This window comes from Hetaerina americana, unplaced genomic scaffold (genome assembly GCF_022747635.1).
Source record: "Hetaerina americana unplaced genomic scaffold, ioHetAmer1.1.p SCAF_11, whole genome shotgun sequence".
NCBI lineage: Eukaryota > Metazoa > Arthropoda > Insecta > Odonata > Calopterygidae > Hetaerina > Hetaerina americana.
This window is the reverse complement of record NW_027286181.1, coordinates 14,145,814-14,168,300: the sequence shown is the minus strand read 5'-3', so window position 1 is coordinate 14,168,300 and position 22,487 is coordinate 14,145,814. Positions and strand designations below refer to the sequence as shown.

Genomic DNA, 22,487 nt, shown 5'->3' with positions numbered 1-22,487 from the left:
CCGGTAATTCCAGGAAGCAGCATGGATTCAAACGGTACAAAGAAATAAATAATAAACCTAGGTGAGACACTAATAGGACGAAAGAAGCGTGGTAGAAGCCTAGGGGCAAGGACATCAAAATTTAATATGAAATGATGGAATCAGTCTGCTATACTCGTACAGGAAGGTGAAAGAACTGTCGGGAATTATTAACGGAAGATCCATGTATACTATCAAAGATATATCAGAAAAATTAATTATTGAACCAGGAAAGATCTAAGAGAACTGGAAATAATTCCAAGGGGATCTATATACTTTAAAGGTATCAAGCGAGAATGTTCAAAAATAGATATGACGAAGCTGGGGGCCAAAAGTTTTGGGAAATGTTTCACTTTGGGATTTTTTTTATTTGATATAATTTTATATGAATAAAGAAATTTCTTACACTACTTCTGCTTTCCCTATTAATAAAATTATGTACTCTAAGGTGTGTAAGGTTCTATCAGTATGAATAATTAAAAATCTTACAAGATTTTCAACGAATTCTGCAGAGAAAATGTCATAATTTTTTTGTTTACACATGAATGGGATTGTGCATACATGGTTGGTGACTTAACACCCCTCGCCACACGTCCTTGCAGCGGCTTGCGGAGTATTGTGTAGATGTAGATGAAAATTCACCCCGTGCTCTTAAGTTTTATGTATCTAAAACTGCATACATGTGCCACTGAAAGGAACTTTGACGATGTGCCAAGTTAATGCTGACGTTTCACTTAACGTCAACGTAAAGGAATAGCGTCAAGGTCCTCATTTAACGAGATAGTGAACTTATTGGCGTTCTCCTCGCATGATAACCGAAAAGAGATCGCAAGAAAATCTCTCGTCGATTATGGAAGTTGTAATGTAATCGAGTGACAGGGAAATTTTATAACAGGCCTAAGGAAATGAGGATACTCTTTCGAGGGGAACCCTTTCACCGTCTGCGCTTCCATTTAATCATGCAAGATTTTCAGTCACGACTTAAATTAACTAATTATGTTCCTTAAAATAATTTTTGCCCCTCAAAATTTTCTTAAATATGATCAGGGGTGTCCAGAAATGTGCTTCGAGCATAAAACTTTTCCGATTTATAGTAAAGCCGTGGGTTTATTTTTTCATCTTATCACAATGTATTATGGTGTTACTACTTTATTTGTTTTTTGAAACTTTTCTGGTCATTTATATATGTACAGAATTATAATATCATAACTTTTCGGGAAGTGAATTGAGTAAACTTCATTTTAAGTATGATAGTTACGGCTTTGTCGCAACACCAATTTGTTTTTCCCGGCAATCTCGAAACAACAAATAAACGTAGAGAAAAAGTACAGATGGCATGCAAGGTGAGCAGAGGAAAGAGCAAGTTGGAGGCAGTAGCGCCGCTGTTCCCAGCGTCCTAAATTGCAGCAACAACTACCGAATTTGCGCAATTTACACTGAAAATACCCGATTTTGGCCTGCTAGCAACTAAGGTTTCCCTATCCAAATATTTCAATGGATTTAACAGAAATTACAGTTTGACGAAATATGCATTTAATACTTTTATCACGATGATCTTGCTAACGTCTATAGGGAAGTCTGAATTTATTGTTTAGGCTAGTAGGCCGAATTAGAGTAAAAATGGTAAGTTTATGTCTTTTAATGGCACTGATAATGCATTCCCATGTCATAAAAATAGTACCTTTCACATTATCGCAGGTATATAATCGCTGTTAATGTTATTTCAGCATAGATTGAAGTCATCACAAAAAGAGAAGGTCAAGAAATTCATAGCTTTCACTCAAACCGGTGAAACAACAGCTATTTTCTGTCTTTCACAGAATGATTGGAAGTTAGAATTAGCATCTGACAATTACTTTCAGAACCCCGATGTTTACTACAGGGAGCCTAAGGTCTCAGTGGACAAGAAAAAACTGGAGCACCTGTACTCAAGATACAAAGGTGGTCTTTAATTTCTCCTCATTGGCCCTATGTTACGCCGAGTGTCGTACATTTATATTTATTATCAATCTATGTTTGAGTGTCTGTTTTTTTAGATCTTGCTGAGCCTGATAAGATCACTGCAGACGGAATTATGCGTTTCTTAGACGATTTAAACCTAAGTCCCGAGTCGAAGTTGGTGCTCATCATTGCTTGGAAATTCCGAGCAGGGGCACAATGTGAATTCACTCGTGAAGAATTCATGTCTGGTATGACAGACCTTGGGTAAGTGATGTAACTTAGGTTTGTTTTGTAATCTTCTTCTTTTGTCTCTTCTCTAGGAGACTGCATGTTTTGAAATTAAGTACCCATGTCACAGAGTTATACAATTGCATTTTGTTTTGTCTTTTCAGCTGTGATAGCATAGAAAAGCTAAAATTAAGGCTGCCTACTTTAGAAAGTGAAATTAAGGACCAAATGAGGTTTAAAGATTTCTATCATTTCACTTTCAACTATGCAAAAAATCCTGGTCAAAAGGGTTTAGAACTTGATATGGCTATAGCCTATTGGAATATAGTCTTACATGGAAAATTTAGGTTTCTTGATTTATGGTGCAAATTTTTGCAGGTAAGATAATTTAAGTCCACTTAATATAAAAATGATTATCAGATATACCAATGGCAGTCTCATGAGTGAGTCTTCGTTTAGTACATAATGTCTTGCTCTGTTTGACAATCAATTATTTTTCTCTTTTAAGAAGTTATGTTTGCTTCTAACAAGTGATTTTTTAGATTATATGCACTAAACATTTGCACATTCCCCTGTTATTTTGGGCATATTAGGAGGATTTTGCAGAATCCCTGTTTGAATACATGTTCTTTTATCTTGCATCGATATCAATTTATTTGTAAAAACATCCTTGGTGTGGTCAAAAATAACCATCTGAAAGTGCAGCATTTAATTTGCACATAGGTCTTATTTGCACCTGATTCTCATCCTTTGAAAACATTGGCTGATTTGACATGAATTGTGATTTTTCTCTTTGGTTGGACTGGTAAAAGTGATTGCCTTATGTCTAAAGCATAACTTATAAGTAAATTAATAATGTGTTTGCATGTACATACAACGTTTGATATAAATTATGGCTTGGATTAGGTCCCCCGGGAGATTTTCCTCCGACCCAGTTTGGAAGTATGTAAATTATGCTGCCAACAGATCTATTAACTCTTGTAAGGCCTGAATGAATGCTCTTATATTCTGACTTTCATGTCATTCACAAAGGATACTGGATGTTGACAATGAGAAACATAAATGTTTTGGTAAATGGCCTATATAAAACGTTATTAGCTAATTGTCAAAGATTATTTTTATTTATGATATGTGAAATTACAATAATTTCTTGGATCCTCTAATAATTTTTGGGGTTACTTGTTAAATCAGAGATGACATAATAGATTGATTTTGCCCTGGTTCACCTGTGTCATTCAGTGTTGGAGGGAAGCATGTGGGTTTAAACATGTTCGCAACTTGACAAGTCCTTTGCGCGTCATTGCAGAAGTACGAGGAAGTTAGTTGATCAAAAGTGTGACTTGTCATCAGTCAACATATCTTTTATACCAATAACAGAATTTCTTGTTTTTGATCTGCCTTGAACCTTTGATAAATCCATTGTGTGTGGTGTTGAAATTAAGTTTGTACGTAGTAATTAATGTGAATACAAAGGGCTGGACGATAATATTTGACATATGAAAGTTTTGACCTGGCATGCCATTCATGCATGTGGAGAATTGCATAAATGTGAATTACTTAGCCTCAGTTCCACTGACTTAGTCGATAATTAGGGTAGACTGCATTCATTATAATGCCTGCACCAAACTGCAAATATTAACTGACAGATCATTTCTTTCTTTGCCATCTGCTTTAAAATAAGATGCTGTAAAATATCCTAGAGTCATTTTTGCAAGCATGTAGTTGAGGATCATCGTATAACACTTTTTTTATGATTTTTTTTAGAAATCATGGACTTACCATAAAGCTCACACACTTTGAATGTTTGAAACTACTCTAATTTTGGTTTTTTTATGTCAATATTACTAAATTGATGGTAGTGCTATTAAAAAAAAATTAACTATAATTTTGGTAATTTCTTTTAAAGAAGAACCATTTTTTTTATCCTATCCATAATATAGATATTCAGACACTAATGACTAATATTGACAACAAATGATTGTGAATATTAAAACAATATTTAAACCTGCACATTAGTTAGTTCTTTTTAATTGAAATCCTGCTGAGGGCAATGATACGAAAGCTTTCCTGCGTAATGATAGTTAAAATATGGGTGAAAAGGCATTCAGGATTTCACAGGTAACGATTGTACATTTTTCTCATGTTAACATCCTTTTTTGTTCCTGCCCAGAAAGTCGATTTTCTCATCTCAACGTAACATTGATCAAAATAATACCTGGAGATCTTGCTTGAATTCTTTAACTTTTCCATTTTCATTTCTTACCAAGTGTCCTCCTTTTGTCTATGCCTTGTATTTACTGATATCAATTTCTACTTAAAAGGAAAGGCATGACTACACTTACATCTTGCTGTTTGACACACTGATCAGCATAGGATTAACAAAAGTCAGTGAGTTATGCAAGTGAATCTCCTCCCCTGTATTCTTTCTACTTCAAAGAATTGATTTCATATATTTTTTAAAATTTCAAAATAATCCTTGGCATACATCCTTTTTACAGACATCTTGCTTACCATCTTGTTATTTCATTATATAATATCACTTCTGTTTGACCTTTTAAGAGGGGGTTGTAATACTGTCAAGTGGTTAGAGTGCTGGACTACAGGCTGTAGGGCCTAGGTTCGATTCCAGGTTAACGCCTCTGGATACTCTCAACTTCACCCTAGGGATGTCATTTTATTGGGACCAAATCTTCCTGTAAAACCATGTATGCAGTATAGGGAAAGGTGCTCACCCCCCCTATGTTTAATCTGTGAATTTCACATGCCTTCTAGGATTTAGTTCCATGCAAACTTGACCCTCTCTTTACAAGCAGACCTTAGTTTAATAACTGGTTTTTTTGCACCCTCAATTGTTTTGAGGTAATATAAATCGATTTACCTTCTTATTTTCCCCTATAACACTGTCCCTTATCACCTAGGCAGTGTTCGAAAAATGTGAGGAGTGATCTGAAGTAATTGCTATGGCAGCACTTTTCTACGGCTACATTGTGTACCAAGTCCCTGCGTTTCTTTTCTTATGCTAGTCTTGAAGCATCTGACCTTTCGTTGGATGCTATGTGATTACTTCATTGCTGAAACTAATAACTAGACACTATTAGTTTTCTCAATTGTTTGTTTATGGTGACCGACATTTTTCCAGGTGTGCATGTACCAGAAAATCTCATTTACTAATAACAGGATGGATTTTGATTTCCCAATTGTTCGTTCCTTCTTTAATTAGTGATAAGATGATAAATTGGGTGAATTTTAATTGGAAAGATTTTATCGTCATCGTCATGGCTTGTCAATGTCAGGATTGGTTTGAAGCAGCTCTCTGTCCTGTTCTCATTTGCCAATCTTTTCAGTCCCCCATGGCTCACTCCAACATTTTCCATTTCCTGCTTCTGGTGGCTCACTCTTTGGCCTTCTGAAATTCTTCCCCTCCATGTTTCCTTCAGGTATGAATTTCATTTTTTGCCTCATTGTCCAATTAAGCCCAACAGCTGACCTATTTCAGAAGTGTTTTGGACCAAAATAGTGAAGATAGTAGGGACATAAGAAGAAGAATATGTGTTTGGAAAAGAAGATTTCATGGTAGGAGGGAATTGATGATGTGGGTGTTGAGTAAGGATGCTAAGGAAAGACTCATTAAAGCTTTGACATGGATCATGGTTTTCTTATGGCGTGGAAATATGGCCGTTGAAGCAGGATGATAGGCTTAGATTGGAGGCTTTTGAAATATGGGTATGGAGAAGGTTGGAAAAGATGAAATGGGCAGAAAGGAGAGAGAATTTTCGGAAGAAATGCAAAGGAGGCAGGAGAAAGGTGTATTCAGACCTTTTTGGTTTGTGATGGAATGTTTGAAGACTGTTATATAGGGGGGAGAGTTTTAGGCAAGTAAGGAAAGGGAATTCAAGTCTTGGATGAGTATTTTCAAAACAAGTGGGACCACCTCCTTTGTATGTATAAATATTTGTTACAATATTTTTTAGATAATGTTTATAAGCATGCACGCAACACTTCTTCTTTGTTGTATTCTTGAAGATGGGGATGAAAGGAAGGGGTCTGGCATAAGGTTTGGTGATCACTGGTACCTCCTCCATGGGTAGCTTTTTAGTCCGTATGTATGTGCTTATTGGAGTATTAATTTAGGGGAAATTTTCTTACAATTCACCTAAATATCCTGGGCAGTACTTAAAGAGGAGACTGTGTGTGGATTTAGATGTTTTATGATAGTTAGCTGATAGAAATTGATCAGAGTTTTGACAATTTTATTATGTACCTTTAAGTCTGTAGACAGCCAACAGCTTGCCAATAATCATGAAAGCATGATAATATTCATTATGTAAGGCATTTTTTTGGTTGGCAGGACATTATTCAATGATAATTAAACACCTCTCTGGAAGGCAAGAGTGCCTGAAAGCCACTGAATGCGACATAAGGCACATTTCTATCATCCCCTATTATTATTGGCATGCCAGCAACTGTCTATGGATTTTGGAGAATGGTAGCATAATACAGACAGGCAAAAGAGTACATTCCCAACTTCTCATACCATGTGTAGCATTTTATGTTCAATTAGGTGAGCTCTACCCTCGCCTATGTAACTGACTTGGGTGATAGCTAGTTTTTTTATAAATATGATGGATTATCATATGTGTGCGTATGCATTTTTATCAGCTTGCCATATTTTACATTCAAATTCGAAGCTCTTAATTTTTTTTTGGACGAACCATTAATTTCTGATACTTCTCTGTATAGTCTCCTCATGGATGTATGCATCTTTCACAATGTTGATGCCATGAATTCTTCTGTGGAGGATCCCTTTTGTCCACTTGGAAAAGCAGCTGGTCCACAGCTTCATGGATTCAATGTCAAACCAAGTAATTCGACCTACTATGAACTGTCCTCATGAATGCGAGCTAACCCATGAATTTAATACACATCCACAACTCCATCTCCACATCTCTCTTGCTCAATTGTCAATTAATTTCAATGGCTGTTAAATCACTGATGTGGAGAAACTTATGATTGCAACCCTTCTTTTACTATAAACAATGCCATTTCAAGTCATGATTATATCATGCAAGCATGTCAGCAGATATTTTGCTCTAAAAGATTTTTCAGACAAAAGATATTTCCTACTTTAGAGGTAGCAAAACAAACTGTTTGCACTCTACGGTGCAGCCATGTATGACTTACGTTCATAAATTGTACTCACGTACTTAAAGCTCAACCACATCTTACTATATTCTTCCAGTTCCGAGAAAAAATTAGGGGACCATAGAACTTGAACACACTTCATAGTATTCCAGTACCCAAGATATCCTCATCTACTTGGTGTCCCCTTTCTTTTTATAAAATGGCAGGCCTAATATTTCCATGATACTTTTGATTTCCAATATACCATGAAGCTCCTCTGCATATTCTTTCCACCATCCCTGAATCTCTTCTGGCTCTTATCATTAATGTCGTGCATACTGTTTATTGCTTTGCTTGAAAAATCTTAGCTGCAAAACATATTTTGTCATAATAAATGAAAAAGAAACACTTTGTTCTGATCCACCACTTTAAAGTGGTGGATTGGAACAAAGTGTTTCTTTTTCATTTATTAAAATGAACTTCCACAAAGTTGAGGCTGAAACTATTGAACTAATATTTTGTCATCCTTGCACCTTATAATAATGTCTAAATCATTTTAATTTGGCTGTTTTGCAGTTCTAATATCATTCCAATATCTAGAGAAAATCCATGATCGGATGTTAACATTTCCTGTGCAATCCCATAAATTCCTATCAAATTGGATAAAAATCAAGGGTTTCAGCAGTTTTCATGCAGTTTAATCTAATGCACGAATCACATAGTTAAATAGAAAATTGGTGGAGGACCTTCTGGGTCCTAAGGCACTTGGGCCTATCAGTCCATTGTGCCAACCACAATGGTGTCTTTAACCACATAGTCCTATGGCATTACTGGAGGCCAGTGTTTTCCTTTATGGGTTAGCCCCCAACATCCCAAGGTTTCAAGGATGGTGATCCTAGGGAATGGTTTCATGTCATGGTGAAAGCTTGGAATTAACATCAAATGTGAGGTATGCTTTCGATTTCTTCCTCAAACCATCTATGCCTCAAAGAGTTGTAGTTCCTCAGTCGGTGTAGGTGCCACTTCACTTAATAGTGGATGGTTAATAATCACACCGAATCATCTTTAGTTGATTTCTATTGAGAGATAAAAGTTTCCTGGTACATCTCAACGTAGGTCCAGGAATGTGGACTTCTGCTCATCTTGCATGGTGTGCCAAATCTCACAGTGCCGGGCTGCAGCCCATGCTCTGAACTCTGACATCCTGGCATAGGGAATTTGAATGGTTACTGTCCAATCCATTATCCGCTAGCTCTTCCTTTACAAGCCTGTCCACAATCTTGTTTCTAGTCATACCCTTATGGTCTGGTGCCCAGAAAAGTATTTCCTTTGTCTCCGTGTGTGGCTGAGGAACTCACTTTTGCCATTCAAATAGAAGATACAACTTACACCATGGAGAGGTGCAGGCTTTTTAAATGCTGCTTTGACTGTCTGTGCATGTGTGTTGGTATACAGTCTTGACCAGCTTCTTTCATCACATGTGTAGCCTGATACACATTCACTTGTCTATCTAATGATATGAAGAGCTTCTTGCAGGGTTTGTTACAGTATATCCCAGCTCCTACCCTGTCATTAATCTTGGAGCTATCCATGTTTAATTTGTTTGCTCATCGATTTGACTGTATTTATCCTCCATTGTTGCCATATTGCATTAGGAGTTTTAAATATTGGGTTGAACTTTGCCACCATTCTATCACGTCCCATCTGAAGGATGGGACGTCACTACTGGATCTCAGTCCATGCTTTTCTATGTCCCAACCTATTCTTTTTGTCATTTTATGCTCCTGTATCCCTCAGGCAAAAATCTATTGCCATAGCCTGTCTCTTAGCCTCTACATAAAGTGGACGCAGACCCTAGAGTAAGTGGCCATTAATTTTTTTAATACTCCCCGACTTCCCCGTTCTATTCCTTTCTAAACCCAATAGCTCAACTCCTAGAGATCCAATTTGGCAAATTATACTTCTGTCTTCACCACTAATTATACTACTGTCCCTTAACCCGCTAGATGGCATTGGCCTCTGACATGATTAACCCATTTCCTGCCGTGACCCCCGTTAAAATAATGTTTATTTTCATCCAAAGGATTGGTTCACAGGTCCAATATAGAAGAGGTCATAAGTATAGATCACATGTTGTTCATAGCAGAAAAAGTGATGGGTGAAGACACTGAGTAATAATACAAAACAATGTACAGCATGAGTATAATTACAAGCTACTCCACTTTTATAAAATAAGGATCGATACAAAGTCAGTAAGTGTGGAAATCATTAGATATTTCTGCATCGGGCATCTCATAATCAGTCATCAATATACTCTGTAATGCTACAGTAATATTTGTCAACTAGAGACATCTTTGCGGCATTTACAATGTATGTATATATTTAATTTCTTTATAAGTCTTCGGCAGCTTATTGTATGTAGCACTGGCCCCAGTAACTTCGTCCTAGTCTTCATGGTGTTTTGAATGTTAATATTCAATTCTGCACTAGTTAGGTAATTGAATTTGTTTAATATTCTGATATCTGCTGTTTAATATATGAAACTAGGTAAATATGGTAACGGCAGGAGACCAAGTTCATGAAATATTGGGAGGGCTCTGTAATAGGTTTTGCTGCAGTGATACGGATGGCCTTCTTTTGTAGCTTGAAGCTTTCTCTGAATGAGGCAAAATGAACCCAAAATAATAATGCCATAAGAAATGTGTATGCCTGAGTGATATTCCCACCTTATCCCCTCTCCCTTCTCTTTCTTGCCCACCAACTTCCCCCTCGTCCACTTCTCCTCCAAGGCTGTTCAGTTGCTGGAGTAGTGAAAACTTCTCTGCAGTCAGATTCAAAATGTTGAAAATAAAAACTTTGAAATTGTTTTACTCGGGTCACTTTTATCATAAAGCAAAGTATTTAATAGATTCTGAAAGCTTAACGTGTGTGCTAAAAACAAAGTATGGATGATTTTATGAATTTCCCACCAACTTTAATTCCTATATCCATCTCTTCCCATGCCTCTTTAAAGATTTCTTTCAAATTTATGTTGAAAAGCAGATGTGATAATGGACACTCTTGTCTTACCCCTCTTCATAATATTGTCCTTCCTGACTCTCCATCCTCCCCTTACGTCAGAGCCATGTGCAACATGTTCAGGTTGAAGATAAGTCTCCTATCCCCTTCGTCGTACTCCTACTTTCTACAATGCATTCATTAATGCTACCCAATTCACTCTATCTGCATTTACTTAGAACAGCACAGGTGAAAATGGGTACCCCTGTCATACTCCTCTTCCTAAAACTGCCCATCTGGACTCTCCATCCACCACTTGCACCTGAGACATGTACAGGTTGAGGATAAATCTCCTGTCCTTCCAATCTATGAACCAAACAAATATATCCTGGTTGTATTCTATGATCCTCTCTGTTAGTAGCCTCATTACTGCAATTGCATCACGTTTGCCTCTCCCCTTCCTAAACCCAAACTGATCGTACCCTAAGTAATAATTTGTTCTGCTCTCCATTCTCTTATTGATGATCCTGAGAATTAATTTAACTGTATGTGAAATCAAACTTAATTTTCTGCAATCCTCTCATGTGGCTGCCCTACCCTTTTTTGGAATGGAAACTAACACTGATCTGGAAAAATTTTTCAGCCAAAATCCTCCCTCATAAATGCTACGAATTAATCTATACCCTCATCCTCCGACCTTTTCTTAAACCTTTAAGTTGTTCTGTAGTAATGTTGTCTACATTCATGGCATTATTTGATTTCAATTCTCTTATTGCTCCTTCTATCTCGCTGTAAAGTAACCTGGACTTTAGCTATCTTCATGCAAGTCATATTCTCTCTCTATGTCTAACCTTGCTTGCCTGATGTTTAACCATACAGCTCTCATATATATTATCCTTCCATCTCTCTTGGATTTTTTCTGGTTCAACTAATATTTTTCTTGACTTATCTTTGATTGATGTTGTAGATTTTCCCTTCTTACTTCCCTATAGTGTTTTAACCTTCCTGTATAGCGCACCACTTTCACCCTTCTTTTCTAAACTTTCTATATCCTCAGTCTTGAATTTTACACCACACTCCTTTTGCTGTTTATTTCCTGCCTCATTTCATTATTGAGCTCTTTATACTTCCTTCCACCTTACTTTATGTTTACATTCTTCAATTTCCTTCGCTCACCTTTCTAATCAGCTTGTCTAGAACCCGTGGTTTCCCTGTCCTTTTCCTATTTACTGTTCATAAAATTTCATTCGCCGCTTCAGATATCCCTTTTTTGATATGATCCAATTTTTCTTCTACATTCCATTTTCTTTGCTGCCTTCCCTGATCTGAGCCTGACCATTATATATTCTGATGGAATTTTCCATTTACATGTCTAGTATATCAATTTTAGTGTTTAAACCAAGTATTCTTTATGATTTAACCCTGTATCCTGCAGAAACATCAAAATGTTTTTTTTATCTCGGGAGTGAAAATTGCATATTGAGGAGTTGTGTTGGATGTCCTGCATCACACCAAAGGATGATTAGGAACTCAATCAAAAAAAGTATGAAGGCTCTTGTCATGAATCAACACTCTTTGTCCATCACAGTTAAATCCTTCTATTATCTTAGCCTCACCGGAAGAATACCAGTTCTTGTGCATTTAATGCCATTACCAGGGACTTAGAGACAGTAAGAAACATCGGGAGTCATCATTTCTGAGTCATAGAGTGCATCGGTGAACAGCGTACCAGATGGGATGCTCATGTAGAAAAAACATATATTTGACAGACAAGAACATATTCAGAGGGTCAAAGGAAGGACCATCTGAGGACAATGGAAAAGCTACGCAATGGCCAAGCATGATTGCCCAGCAACAGGGCACAAAATAAATTTCAAAAAAGACCAGTATTCTTACATGGAAAACTCACTAAGGCCTCTGAATCATCATGTTTCCCATCATATAAGACAGACACTGATTTTTTATGTCAGAATTCACAAAGTATGTGTGGATTAGACAGAAAAGATCAAATTATTTTGACATTAACGCTTAATATGAAGAAAAACTGAATTGCCATATTAAAAAATTTGCTGCTACATATATATCAAAGTTTATTCATCGCAGAATCCCAGAAATTCATCATCACTGGGCCAAAATGCCCCTCTGCTGCCTTGTTTTAATGGGATTTTTTTTAGGAAGTATTTTCGATGAAATATTAAATGCTTACTACTGGGTTAAAATAGTGTTATTATCGACATTCGTAATAAAGGCAAACTTTTTCTGTACCTGATGCTGGAAAAAATATATGATAGTAAGTATTTTTCCGTCAAATTGGCCTGTGCTTATAGGTCAAAATTATGCCCTTTTACCCCTAGCCCATAAGTCGCAGGCTGGTTTGAGGGTGTATTTTGGAGCCAAAAAAGTGCATCATATCATAGGGAAATAGTTTAGTAAATTAGCTTTAATATTAGACTTTCAGCAAAAAAAAATGGTTATGAGGAGTGTTGTCCAGAAAGTAATTTGCGTTTTGAAATAAAAAATGAACCTATTGGCAAGACAAAATTTTATTATGTACATTAGAAAGGCACATTTTAAAATTTTTGTTTTTCACATAGTCGCCATTCCTATTGAAGCATTTATCATAATGATACACAAGCTTTTAATTCTATCTCTGAAGAAATCTGCCGCCTTACATTGTGTTTACACGAGCGTGCAATTTTGCATCACTTTGGCACCCATCTGGCACAAAACTTGTAATAGCCAAGCTTCACCACAACAGTTTCATGCAGCAGACTTCAGCAGGGAAAATGAAGCGTGAGATCTGTAATCATAAATTGGCAATTTTCACGAATTTTTTCATTGATTTTCACCATCATTTCATCTGTCACAAGGCTAGGCTGACCACTGCAGTTTTCAACATGAACATTGGTAAGCAATTTTTAAACTGAATGCAACACTGCCTCACTCTGCCTTCACTCAATTATTCCATATCTGTACACTTCACAAAGTTGCCTATGAATTTCAATTGGCTTGTGGTTTTTTGCCACTAAAAACCTAATCAAAGATTGTTCTTCACAACTCGTGGGATTTTCTATTGCAGCGCACATTTTAACAGTTCACAGTGAGCAAAGTATAAGAAACTCAGTCTGCACACTACCACAGCAGGATGCGTACTGAATGTAAGGATGTTTAGACACCAAGACAGTGGCTCTAGCCCTACCCACTGCCACGCTCTGCCGAAATGTGTTACCTGCTGGACAGCCCACATATTTGTCCAAGTATGAAATTAGCTCTTCTTGGTAGAGAGTTTTTTCCCATAAGCAAAAAGAACCAAGTAGAGAAATCCAACGAACATTACCCAGGAAAGAGCTCTTACTTAAGGCAGCCAAATTGCAATGAAATTTCACATTGGTCTCTATCTGTATGATAAGTAATGAAACTGTGCCCATGGGTATTGATGTAGTTAATTTTTGTCAACGATGCTTTAGAAAGGTGCCGAATGATTCAAACCTGGAGTATTTTGAGCCACTGCTTTTAAAAATATCTTTAGACCTAATGCTGAATTATAGTGAAATACAGATACCTAATTTTTTTCTAAATAGCCTCATAAATTGAATGACTGTAGATGTCATTTTATTCTTTTGATAATCCATAAGAAATACTTTAAGTAAATTATGAACAAAGTATTTAGACCAAGTAAAAACAATCAAGTATACTTTGGGTTAGGGTACTGGTTTCCTACCCAAATGACCTGGGTTCAAATTCCATTGGTGGCAGAATATTTCAGTGATGTCCCAAACCCTATTAGGGTGCCTTATAGAGGGATGCCCATTGAGTGGAGTGTGTCGTCTGTTGGACAGGAAGATAAATTATGTGACCCCTTGACATCTTTTTTTTACTAGAGTAGGCGAATGACTACGGTAGGTTTCTCTCTACCCTTCCCCCATTTCCTGAAAATCCTACCTTCACCACATTACCTCCCTACCTCCAATGGTGGAAATGATCTTCGCTCTTAATTGTATCTCCTATTGACTACAGTGGAACCTTGTGCAATGAGTGTAATTGCAATCAGCATAGTTGCAATCTTTCTTGTAGAGCAAAACACTCATTTGGTGAATCAATTTTTCTCACATAAATTAATGTAAAATATGATTTTTGTGTTTCATGAAGAAAAAAATAAATTATGTTCAATTCATTAAAAGATAATTCTTTGTACATTTTTTAGGATCATCTTCATTTATTCGTCTCTTGTGGAATGAACCGGCCTTGAATGTGAACTTAATTTTAAAAACAAAAAAATTGAAATAATATGTTAATTATATATGATACATACTTAATTCCTTTAATCAGGATAGCTGTCTAGAGGTATTTGCTTTCGACAATGCTTCAAAATTTTGTAAAAATCGGCTCAGCAATATCATTAAATAAATTTCTGGTGTGCATAGCCACTTCCTTATTAGTGCAATGCTTTGTATGCCTGATAGGATGCAACAGTTTCCCATTGCCTCCAAGTCTCATTTAGTATACTATTTGGTACTTTACACCTATTGAAGGCTTGTGGAGTTTCTGACTGGCAAACAAGCAGCTATTGATTTCCAAATTGCTGCTTGCATTTGAATAAAATAGTAGAGTGAAACCGGCTTTGATTGGCATGTGGCCAGGCATTGCATTCTCCTCTACTGTTACATGCACATTATAAGTTCACTGTGGCATCTTCTTCTAGAAGAGACCTGTCTCATCTCAGTGAAAAACGTGTTGCATCAGATGACTCTCTGAATTTATGAGCTCCTTGAAGTCATCGATGAAATTCTCTGCCGCCCTTGAGTCAAACCTTGCTGCTTCACAATACCATGAATGCCAGTTCTTCTCTTAAAATTCTAAAACTGTTCACAGCTCCCCTTAAATACTTCTTGGGCCATTAAAAATGTTGGCATCTTCTTAACAAAGTCATTGAAAAGCACTATCGCCTTATCCCAAATAATATTCTCGTTAATAGTGTCGAATGGCAATTGCTTTTTATTGATCCAAATGAGAAGAAAACTTTCAATATTGTCGAGATTACATTGTGTAGATATTCTTGTCACCCTCTGAAGCATCTATCTCCTTAATTTTGCCCTTGTTCTGGAAGAAAATGCAAATTGTTGATATTGACTGACTGAATGTTTGTGATAGAACAGCCACGCCTCACACCTTGTTCCTGCTTCTCAATAATTTTACTTTTCATTTCTACTGTTATTTTTATTCTCTTAGGCTGTCTTCTTGCAGATGTTTCTTTGGGAAAATTTTTTAAAATATGCCCAAAATATTATTAAACTTTGCCCGCAAAAGATCACAAATAATGCATCTGAACACAAGTTGGGAAAAATGTGTGATTTCTATCAACACTTAAAATGCTAGCGGAATGAGTGCTAAACATAAACTGAAGTGGCAGGCTGACAATTATTCTGTGAATTCTCTCCTCATTATTCATCATGCAAAAAGTTGCTAGTTCAGTGGGTCATTTTTGGTCAAAATATTCTTGCACGTTATGAAAATTACTTGATTGAATTGAATGTGAGGTACTCTTTGAACCTGGTGCCACTGTACTACTATAAATATACTTAAAATAAAATAAGTATTGTTGTTAAAATTATGTTTATTTGCGGCCATGACTTCAGTGCGCAGTATCATCATAAGGTTTTAAGGTGCATATAACAGCAGGCAAAGAGGACTGTGGGAGATCCACCTCTTGTAGAAAGCTTTTGGATTCAAAAAAACAAATATTAGTGATAATAATCCTGACACTACTTCTGAACACCTTGTGTCCCTCAGGCATAAAGTTATCTACTGCAGGATGAGTTGTTATCTCTAAATTAGAGTGATTAGTTTTAAGTCCAGCATGTACTTTGGATTTATTTGTTGAAAAAAGATTGGTGAAATTATTCTCTTCATATAATAATATGGTTTTGTCACCTCCCTCTCAGAGGTTTTCTAGGTCCACTACTGGTATATAACAGATTGAAACCATTGGTGCAAAGCAAAAGAGTATTTTGGTTGATTTAACAAATATTATTCTTGGTTTTTGTTGAAAAAATTCCATAGAATTGCACCAAGAAATTTTATATGCTACACACGTTATGAATATATAATATGTTGTGCCATCTTTAGTGTTTGTTAAGAAGGAAACCATTCTCCCATGGCATCTATGGTTTTCTTTTGGTCCAAGAACTATTGCAGATGTAGGAGGCTGCTGAATTCATCAGACTTAAGTTTTTATTTCAAGGCCTTTTATAATGTACATTTTTGCTGACAGGTTTGTAGATGGCATGGTGTACATTAATTGGTGAAGAAGGCTAGGATAAGAATCAAGTTAATAGATGTCGGTGATGCTTCTTTCCAGTTATTCTCTGCTGGTGCATGGGGTTATCGTCAGTGGTCATAAGACACACTTTCACTCTTCCAGTTTAAACTGAAATTAAATTGCAGTGTTTCACTGAGTAAAAGTTTGTCAGTGAAGTTCACTGAGTAAAAGTCAGTCAAGTATTGAATTTTTGGGTCTACCGCGTACAAAAGTATTGAACTTTTGAGTCACTATTTTTTCATGCAGTTAAAACTTTCTGAGGTGGAATCCCAAGAAACAGTGCTCCATTTCCAGCAAAAGTAGACTTTCTTTCTTTGATGGTTTAAAATAATAGGCATGTAATAATTGGCATATTAATAGAAATTATGTAGACATGACCATTTCGTTGACTTCTAGAGAAGGAAAACCAGCATAATCATAGCATGTAAAATGTTTACTCGAAAATAAAGTTTGTAGGCTAGGAGCTAACTTACCTCCCCTTGTTTTCAGGGGAAATATTGTAGCCAAAAAGGTACTTCCTTAGTTTCGGGCATGATATGGTAGAATGTCAGTATAATGACCAACTGATAACACTTTTCTACTTGATAGAAATGTATTACATGCATACATCATCAGGTGCCTGTAATGATGTAGTACATTGAAAACTGGTCAGTAATAAGTTATAATCGAGTGGAAAAGTATCACTTGGTCATCGTTATGCTTTCTGTCATTGTTATTTATGATCCTGTTCAATAATTCACTCTTGGACAAAAGGCTTTTCAAGCAAAAATAATTTCTTGACTGCTAGCGATTTGTTATAATTAGACCCAACAAAAAACTCAACTTGATATATATTATTCTGTGTGAAATTATCCTTCAGTGTTTTGTGGATTCAAATTGTTCTTATTGATACTCAAAATGCAAGGCATGCTTATGACATAATGCATCTTGCATGTGTTTTGGTGTTATGAAGGAGTTTTTAGGGGGAAAATGCTATCATTATGCAATGTGGTCATAATGTTTATGGTTTTGACACATTTTCAAATATAGCAGATTACTTCTAATGGAGATTTTATTGTAGCATCATAGTTGAGATATTGGTACTCAAGGCTATTAATTTTTGTCAGCCATTCTGAAATGTTTTTATTTATATTGTATGAAAAATGTGAAGCTTGCCCTGATATATTGAATGGAAATCGATATATTTTCTTGGCCAAGCAATAATAAATAAACAATAGCCTCACCTGCTATGCCAGAAATCATGTGTGTGCCATGGAAACCAGTCTCAACCGGTGTTCCTTGACATGAGTTCTTTGTATTCACCAAAAACAAGTGGCAACTGAATATATCCAATCCTTATAATATATTTTCATTCCATAGGATCATTTAACCATAGGCATAATCAGAAACGCACGTGCAGACATAACTAAACATATGGCAATTTATCCTCCAAAAAAATCAAACTCGCTATAGTATGCCATGCCCTCCAGGCTCAGGTTTAGCTTTCTTTTAAAAAGTGATAAAGTTGAAGTGGACTAATTATGTAGAGGAATCTCATTCATTATAACAAGTGCTATGTGATACAGCCCTTTGAGGCTGTTTGTGTATGAATATGATTTTTGTGAATGTCATTTTTCCCTAAGGTATAGTAATTTTGAATACTAGGATTTTTTGGGAAAAAGTTGTGGGTGAATTTTTACAAACAGGGCACGTGAAACAATGTAGACTGAAAGAAGTGTTGATAGTTCATGTGACAGAAAGGGGAATTTACCTTGAGTACAGATAGATACTCCACTCAAAGCTTTTACAGCTTGCTTTTGCAATGAAAAGGCCAGCAATGAATGAAGCAATGGATGAATTCCCCCAAAATTTAATGTCACATACCAGGTAAGTATGCACTTAAGCATAATACAGTGGAATAAATGTGTCAATTAGCACTAAAGGGATTAACTTTCTGATCATGAAAATACTGATAGCCAGGTAGCCTATTCTTACTCATAAATGAATGACCAGTCCAGCATTTCATGTGTATGGAGCCCAAGAACTTCATAATTGTATCTAATAAGGAGAAAGGCATAGTAATAATTATATCTTCTAAAGTTTAAGTACCCTCGATATGAAAATCAATACAGGAGGTCATATCATTGTTTTAATTATGTTATTGGAGGAACTGCCTTCACTACAGCACTTCAGTTTGTAACTATATGTTACAGTCACATCATTGTTCCAATCAGGATTTTTGCTAGTAAATGTTAGGCTGGAGGTGTCATCAGCGTACAATACTGATGAACTCCTTCTGAAATATGCAGGGAGGTCATTAATGAACGAGACAAGTAATATGGGACCAAGGATGGAAACGTGTAGGACACTAAACTCGATTTATCAGTGGGCGAAACTTTGTAATGGAAATACAAAAAAATAACATTCCCCCACAGTTCATGCACAGCAGTGTCGTAATTTTTAGTTATCTCGACCAGTCATACTGTTGCTGTCATATTACTTACCTAATGCCCCCATTTTCTTTTATGCAAATGAAAATAACGCATTTTCTGATTCTTTCTCTCTTCTGTGTAGGAGCATCATAAGCGGTCAATTCCTAAGGACACATGGAATTTGCTGTTAGATTTTGCTCTCATGATAAATGAGGACATGACCAACTATGATGAGGAAGGTGCGTGGCCTGTGTTGATTGATGACTTTGTTGAGTGGGCCCAGCCCCTGGTGGCCAGCCAGAAAAGCACTTTGGTCTAACCTGAGTGCTTGCCTTTGTCCAATCATCCCTAGCAAGTTTTTCCATGTGCTTCAAATCATCTTAGTCCCTGCCATTGAATCACTTTTAAAAAAAAATGAAACTGAAAGGCTCTCTTTAAAAAAAAACAACAGGCCTTTCATAAAGGTTGAAAAAAATGGAGCTACAAGCGAAAACATCATCATCATCTCATAGTTTGTGCCAACCAAGTCTCCTCACCTCTTATCGTTTACTTGATTAAAGATTCATTTATGAGCATGTGGGCAGCAGCATGCTGTGCAATCTAACATGGATGCCCACTTCAACCTAAAAGAATTGTTTTATTTCCTTCTAGAAATGAACGAGAAAAAAGATGGAATGAAATGTACGAATTGATTTATCAAGCCAATACTTTGCCTGATATCAACTATATTTGACTTGAGTGAAACTTGCCATTGTTTTATCCATGAAAGATGTTTGATTTGTATATTTTAAAATTGTTGTTGTTGGTTTTTATGTCCACAGAAGACAGTGCTCACAGCCAATTAGACCGTAGAGATGATGCCCTGGAGCAAATAATTCCAATAATTTTTATTTGCAAGAAAACACAAATTACACATGATTATACATATTGCCACCGCCCTCGTTTACAAGGGCTTAGGGATGATTAAAGAAGAAATTATGCTCAGCAAAATTATATCTTTTGGCCTACATTAATATACACAATAGATACCTTAGCGATTACTAGTTAACACTGATCAAAGAGTGGTTTTTTTTATGTTATTCTTCAAAGTCTTTTAATTTTCCAGTTTGAGTGTTTCAAGTGATGATTCATTCTATTCCTCATGTTATGATCTCCTGCCTGAATTGCACAAATGGATACACTCATGAAAAAAATATTTATTTCTGTTGTTCCCTCATCTAAGTCAAGCTCATTCTTCAGTGTAATATTTTCAAATCTTCATGAATGTATAAATTGTTCTTATGTTTCCTGATGGTAGAAGTCTTTGTGTCAAGCTAAAAGATTCCACATTATTGCCTTGAAAATTGTGTTTTTTTTTCTTCTCTCTACAGCATTTCTTTTACTATTGTCATTCACTGAGTAAAAAAATCATTTGTTTCAAATAGACATTTACATTTGTAGAGCTTAGTTTAAAAAAAAAATCACTGTGAAATTCATAGAATTTCCTTAATAACTAAATATTAAATTTAATTTAGCATTTTATAGGTCATATTCTTCTACTTGAATTAAGCGAATGAAATTAACTCTGCACTCATTATACCCGTTTCATAATATTTCTTCTACAACTTTGTGATGACTTAAATAAAAGTTGTATGTTGTTGATTTTAGTCTCATTTTTTTCTCTCAAATGTACTTCATGAAATTCGTAAAAAAAAGTTATGGCTAAGAATGCAAATCTAGGAGGATGAGAATTGTATCATACAAAAAAAAATCCCTCTATTAAAGCAATATATTTTGGATGCTAGATTTGCTGCAGTTTTTCTAGTTGTCCTGTAAAGTATTAAAAAGAAACATTATGAAGTGAATATGATTTTTGTTATCATCTGCTGCAAGGAAAATTCAATTCTTATAGTTTCATTATGAGGAAGCTTAGCCACATTTGTTTGGATTAAATGTCTTGTCATTTTTCAGGCTAAGGCAGGTTTAATTTCTCTATGATTCCTTAAAATTTGTAACAATTTTTCCAGTTATGTTCATCAATTCTCTGGGTTAGTGTCTTTCTGTTTGATATTCTTCACAGAATTTTCATGTGTGGTAAGGGTTTCTTTGTTATCTATGAAAAATTTTGATAAAGGTAATGGAAATTAATACTGCATTAATTTCCAAGTTCTAATTTCATTTGTGAACACTTTTATGGAATGTTCTAGTTTTAAATGCTCTCAATAATGTCATAAACTGATGTATGTCAGAATTTAGAATCGTTTTAGAAGTTTTCTGTTGGATTGATTCACCCTCTTAATGCATCTCAACATTTGAGGTGTTGGCATTAATCTTGAACAAAAATATGCAAGGATTTTTCTTGTATGATTTTTGTTAATAAATTGCCAGAATTAAACATAATTGCAAATATATTTTTGATGCTAGTATGAAAGTGTATTCTATATTGTTGGCATGTTAGTTAACTACTACTCGACTACAAATTGGAAAATTTGAAGTAACTAATCACTTTTTGAAAATGCATAGGTGTTGCCATTATATATATATCCTGTTAATATCTTTGCCATGAGTGAACCATGTGTGAATTTTAATGCCGTGTGTCTTATTAATGTTTTCCCATTCATATTCCAAATTGTCCTGGTTGGTCTATTGTTTCCTCATAGAAATTTGTACTTATTTAAACTCTAAGTTTCTGTAAAAAAATAACCTTTTCTTGTAAATAGTGAACGAATAAATGAGTTGGTAAAATGTTTTAACATTGTAATCATAGCTGTGTTTTGCAAAGAGTTGAGCTTAATTATATCATGTGACCAGACCCCACTCTCCATCTTGAACCCATTTGTAAGGAATTATTGTTGTATTTTTCCTCAATAAGCACAAAACGTGTGAATATGTGTTTGCAGTTTTATTTGCCAACGATTAACTGTTTTATTTGCTATAAATACAAATATATACTTTGGTGGATTAATGAAGTTGGATTGTCCTTAATCCAAAGTATAAGCCACCAACAATTATATTGATAACAACAATAAATAGCAGTGATATATTCAGAAGTTTGTGCTGAACTAGGACAAGATGTTGGATGTTGATAATCAAAATCAATGTCTCCAAGTAAGAAGTCCAACTCGATCCAAGCATGCATTGTATATAATTATTTTTGCTTCATGAACCCTTATGACTGAACTTAGAGAAACTCTTGTACTTCTAATAATACTATTAGTTTGGGTTCCATCTCATGAGAAACTTAATCCATTCAAGTTCACTCTGCTCCCTGATTAACTGCCATGGATGTAAGCCATCATATGAGTGGGTGATAATAAAAAATACCAATGTATGTACCTATAGAAATTTTGTCCTCAAAATGTTATATCAGCAATTTTGTCAAGGCAAAAATCAGGCCATATGGACTGAAGTTGATAAAGTCAAGATGTAACATGTTTCACTCTTATGGACCAAAATACAGTACTGTGTTTTGT

General features: G+C 35.6%; 1 protein-coding gene across 3 annotated transcripts; it reads left to right on the top strand.

Moving 5' to 3' along the window:
- Window positions 1-1,376: 1,376 nt before the first annotated feature.
- SCCRO (defective in cullin neddylation 1 domain containing SCCRO) lies at window positions 1,377-21,903 on the top strand. 3 transcript variants are annotated; one of them, XM_071599429.1, is made up of 6 exons: window positions 1,377-1,641; window positions 1,746-1,775; window positions 1,881-1,959; window positions 2,055-2,223; window positions 2,352-2,565; window positions 19,178-21,903. In XM_071599429.1, the coding sequence occupies exons 1-6, from the start codon at window positions 1,639-1,641 to the stop codon at window positions 19,352-19,354; spliced, it is 672 nt and encodes a 223-aa protein (XP_071455530.1). In that variant the 5' UTR covers window positions 1,377-1,638; the 3' UTR covers window positions 19,355-21,903. The 3 variants fall into 3 exon arrangements, with proteins under 3 accessions (XP_071455530.1, XP_071455529.1, XP_071455528.1); XM_071599428.1 differs by having other exon boundaries at window positions 1,746-1,959; XM_071599427.1 differs by lacking the exon at window positions 1,377-1,641 and having other exon boundaries at window positions 1,734-1,959.
- The last annotated feature ends 584 nt before the right edge of the window (window positions 21,904-22,487 follow it).

What these genes read in the sequence shown, in the direction of transcription:
- SCCRO (XM_071599427.1), top strand. Translation starts at nt 1,734, where the DNA reads ATGTTATTTCAGCATAGATTGAAGTCATCACAAAAAGAGAAGGTCAAG. An exon ending in TCTGGTATGACAGACCTTGG is followed by an intron (nt 2,224 to 2,351) that starts GTAAGTGATGTA and finishes TTGTCTTTTCAG; the next exon opens with CTGTGATAGCATAGAAAAGC. An exon ending in TATGGTGCAAATTTTTGCAG is followed by an intron (nt 2,566 to 19,177) that starts GTAAGATAATTT and finishes TCTTCTGTGTAG; the next exon opens with GAGCATCATAAGCGGTCAAT.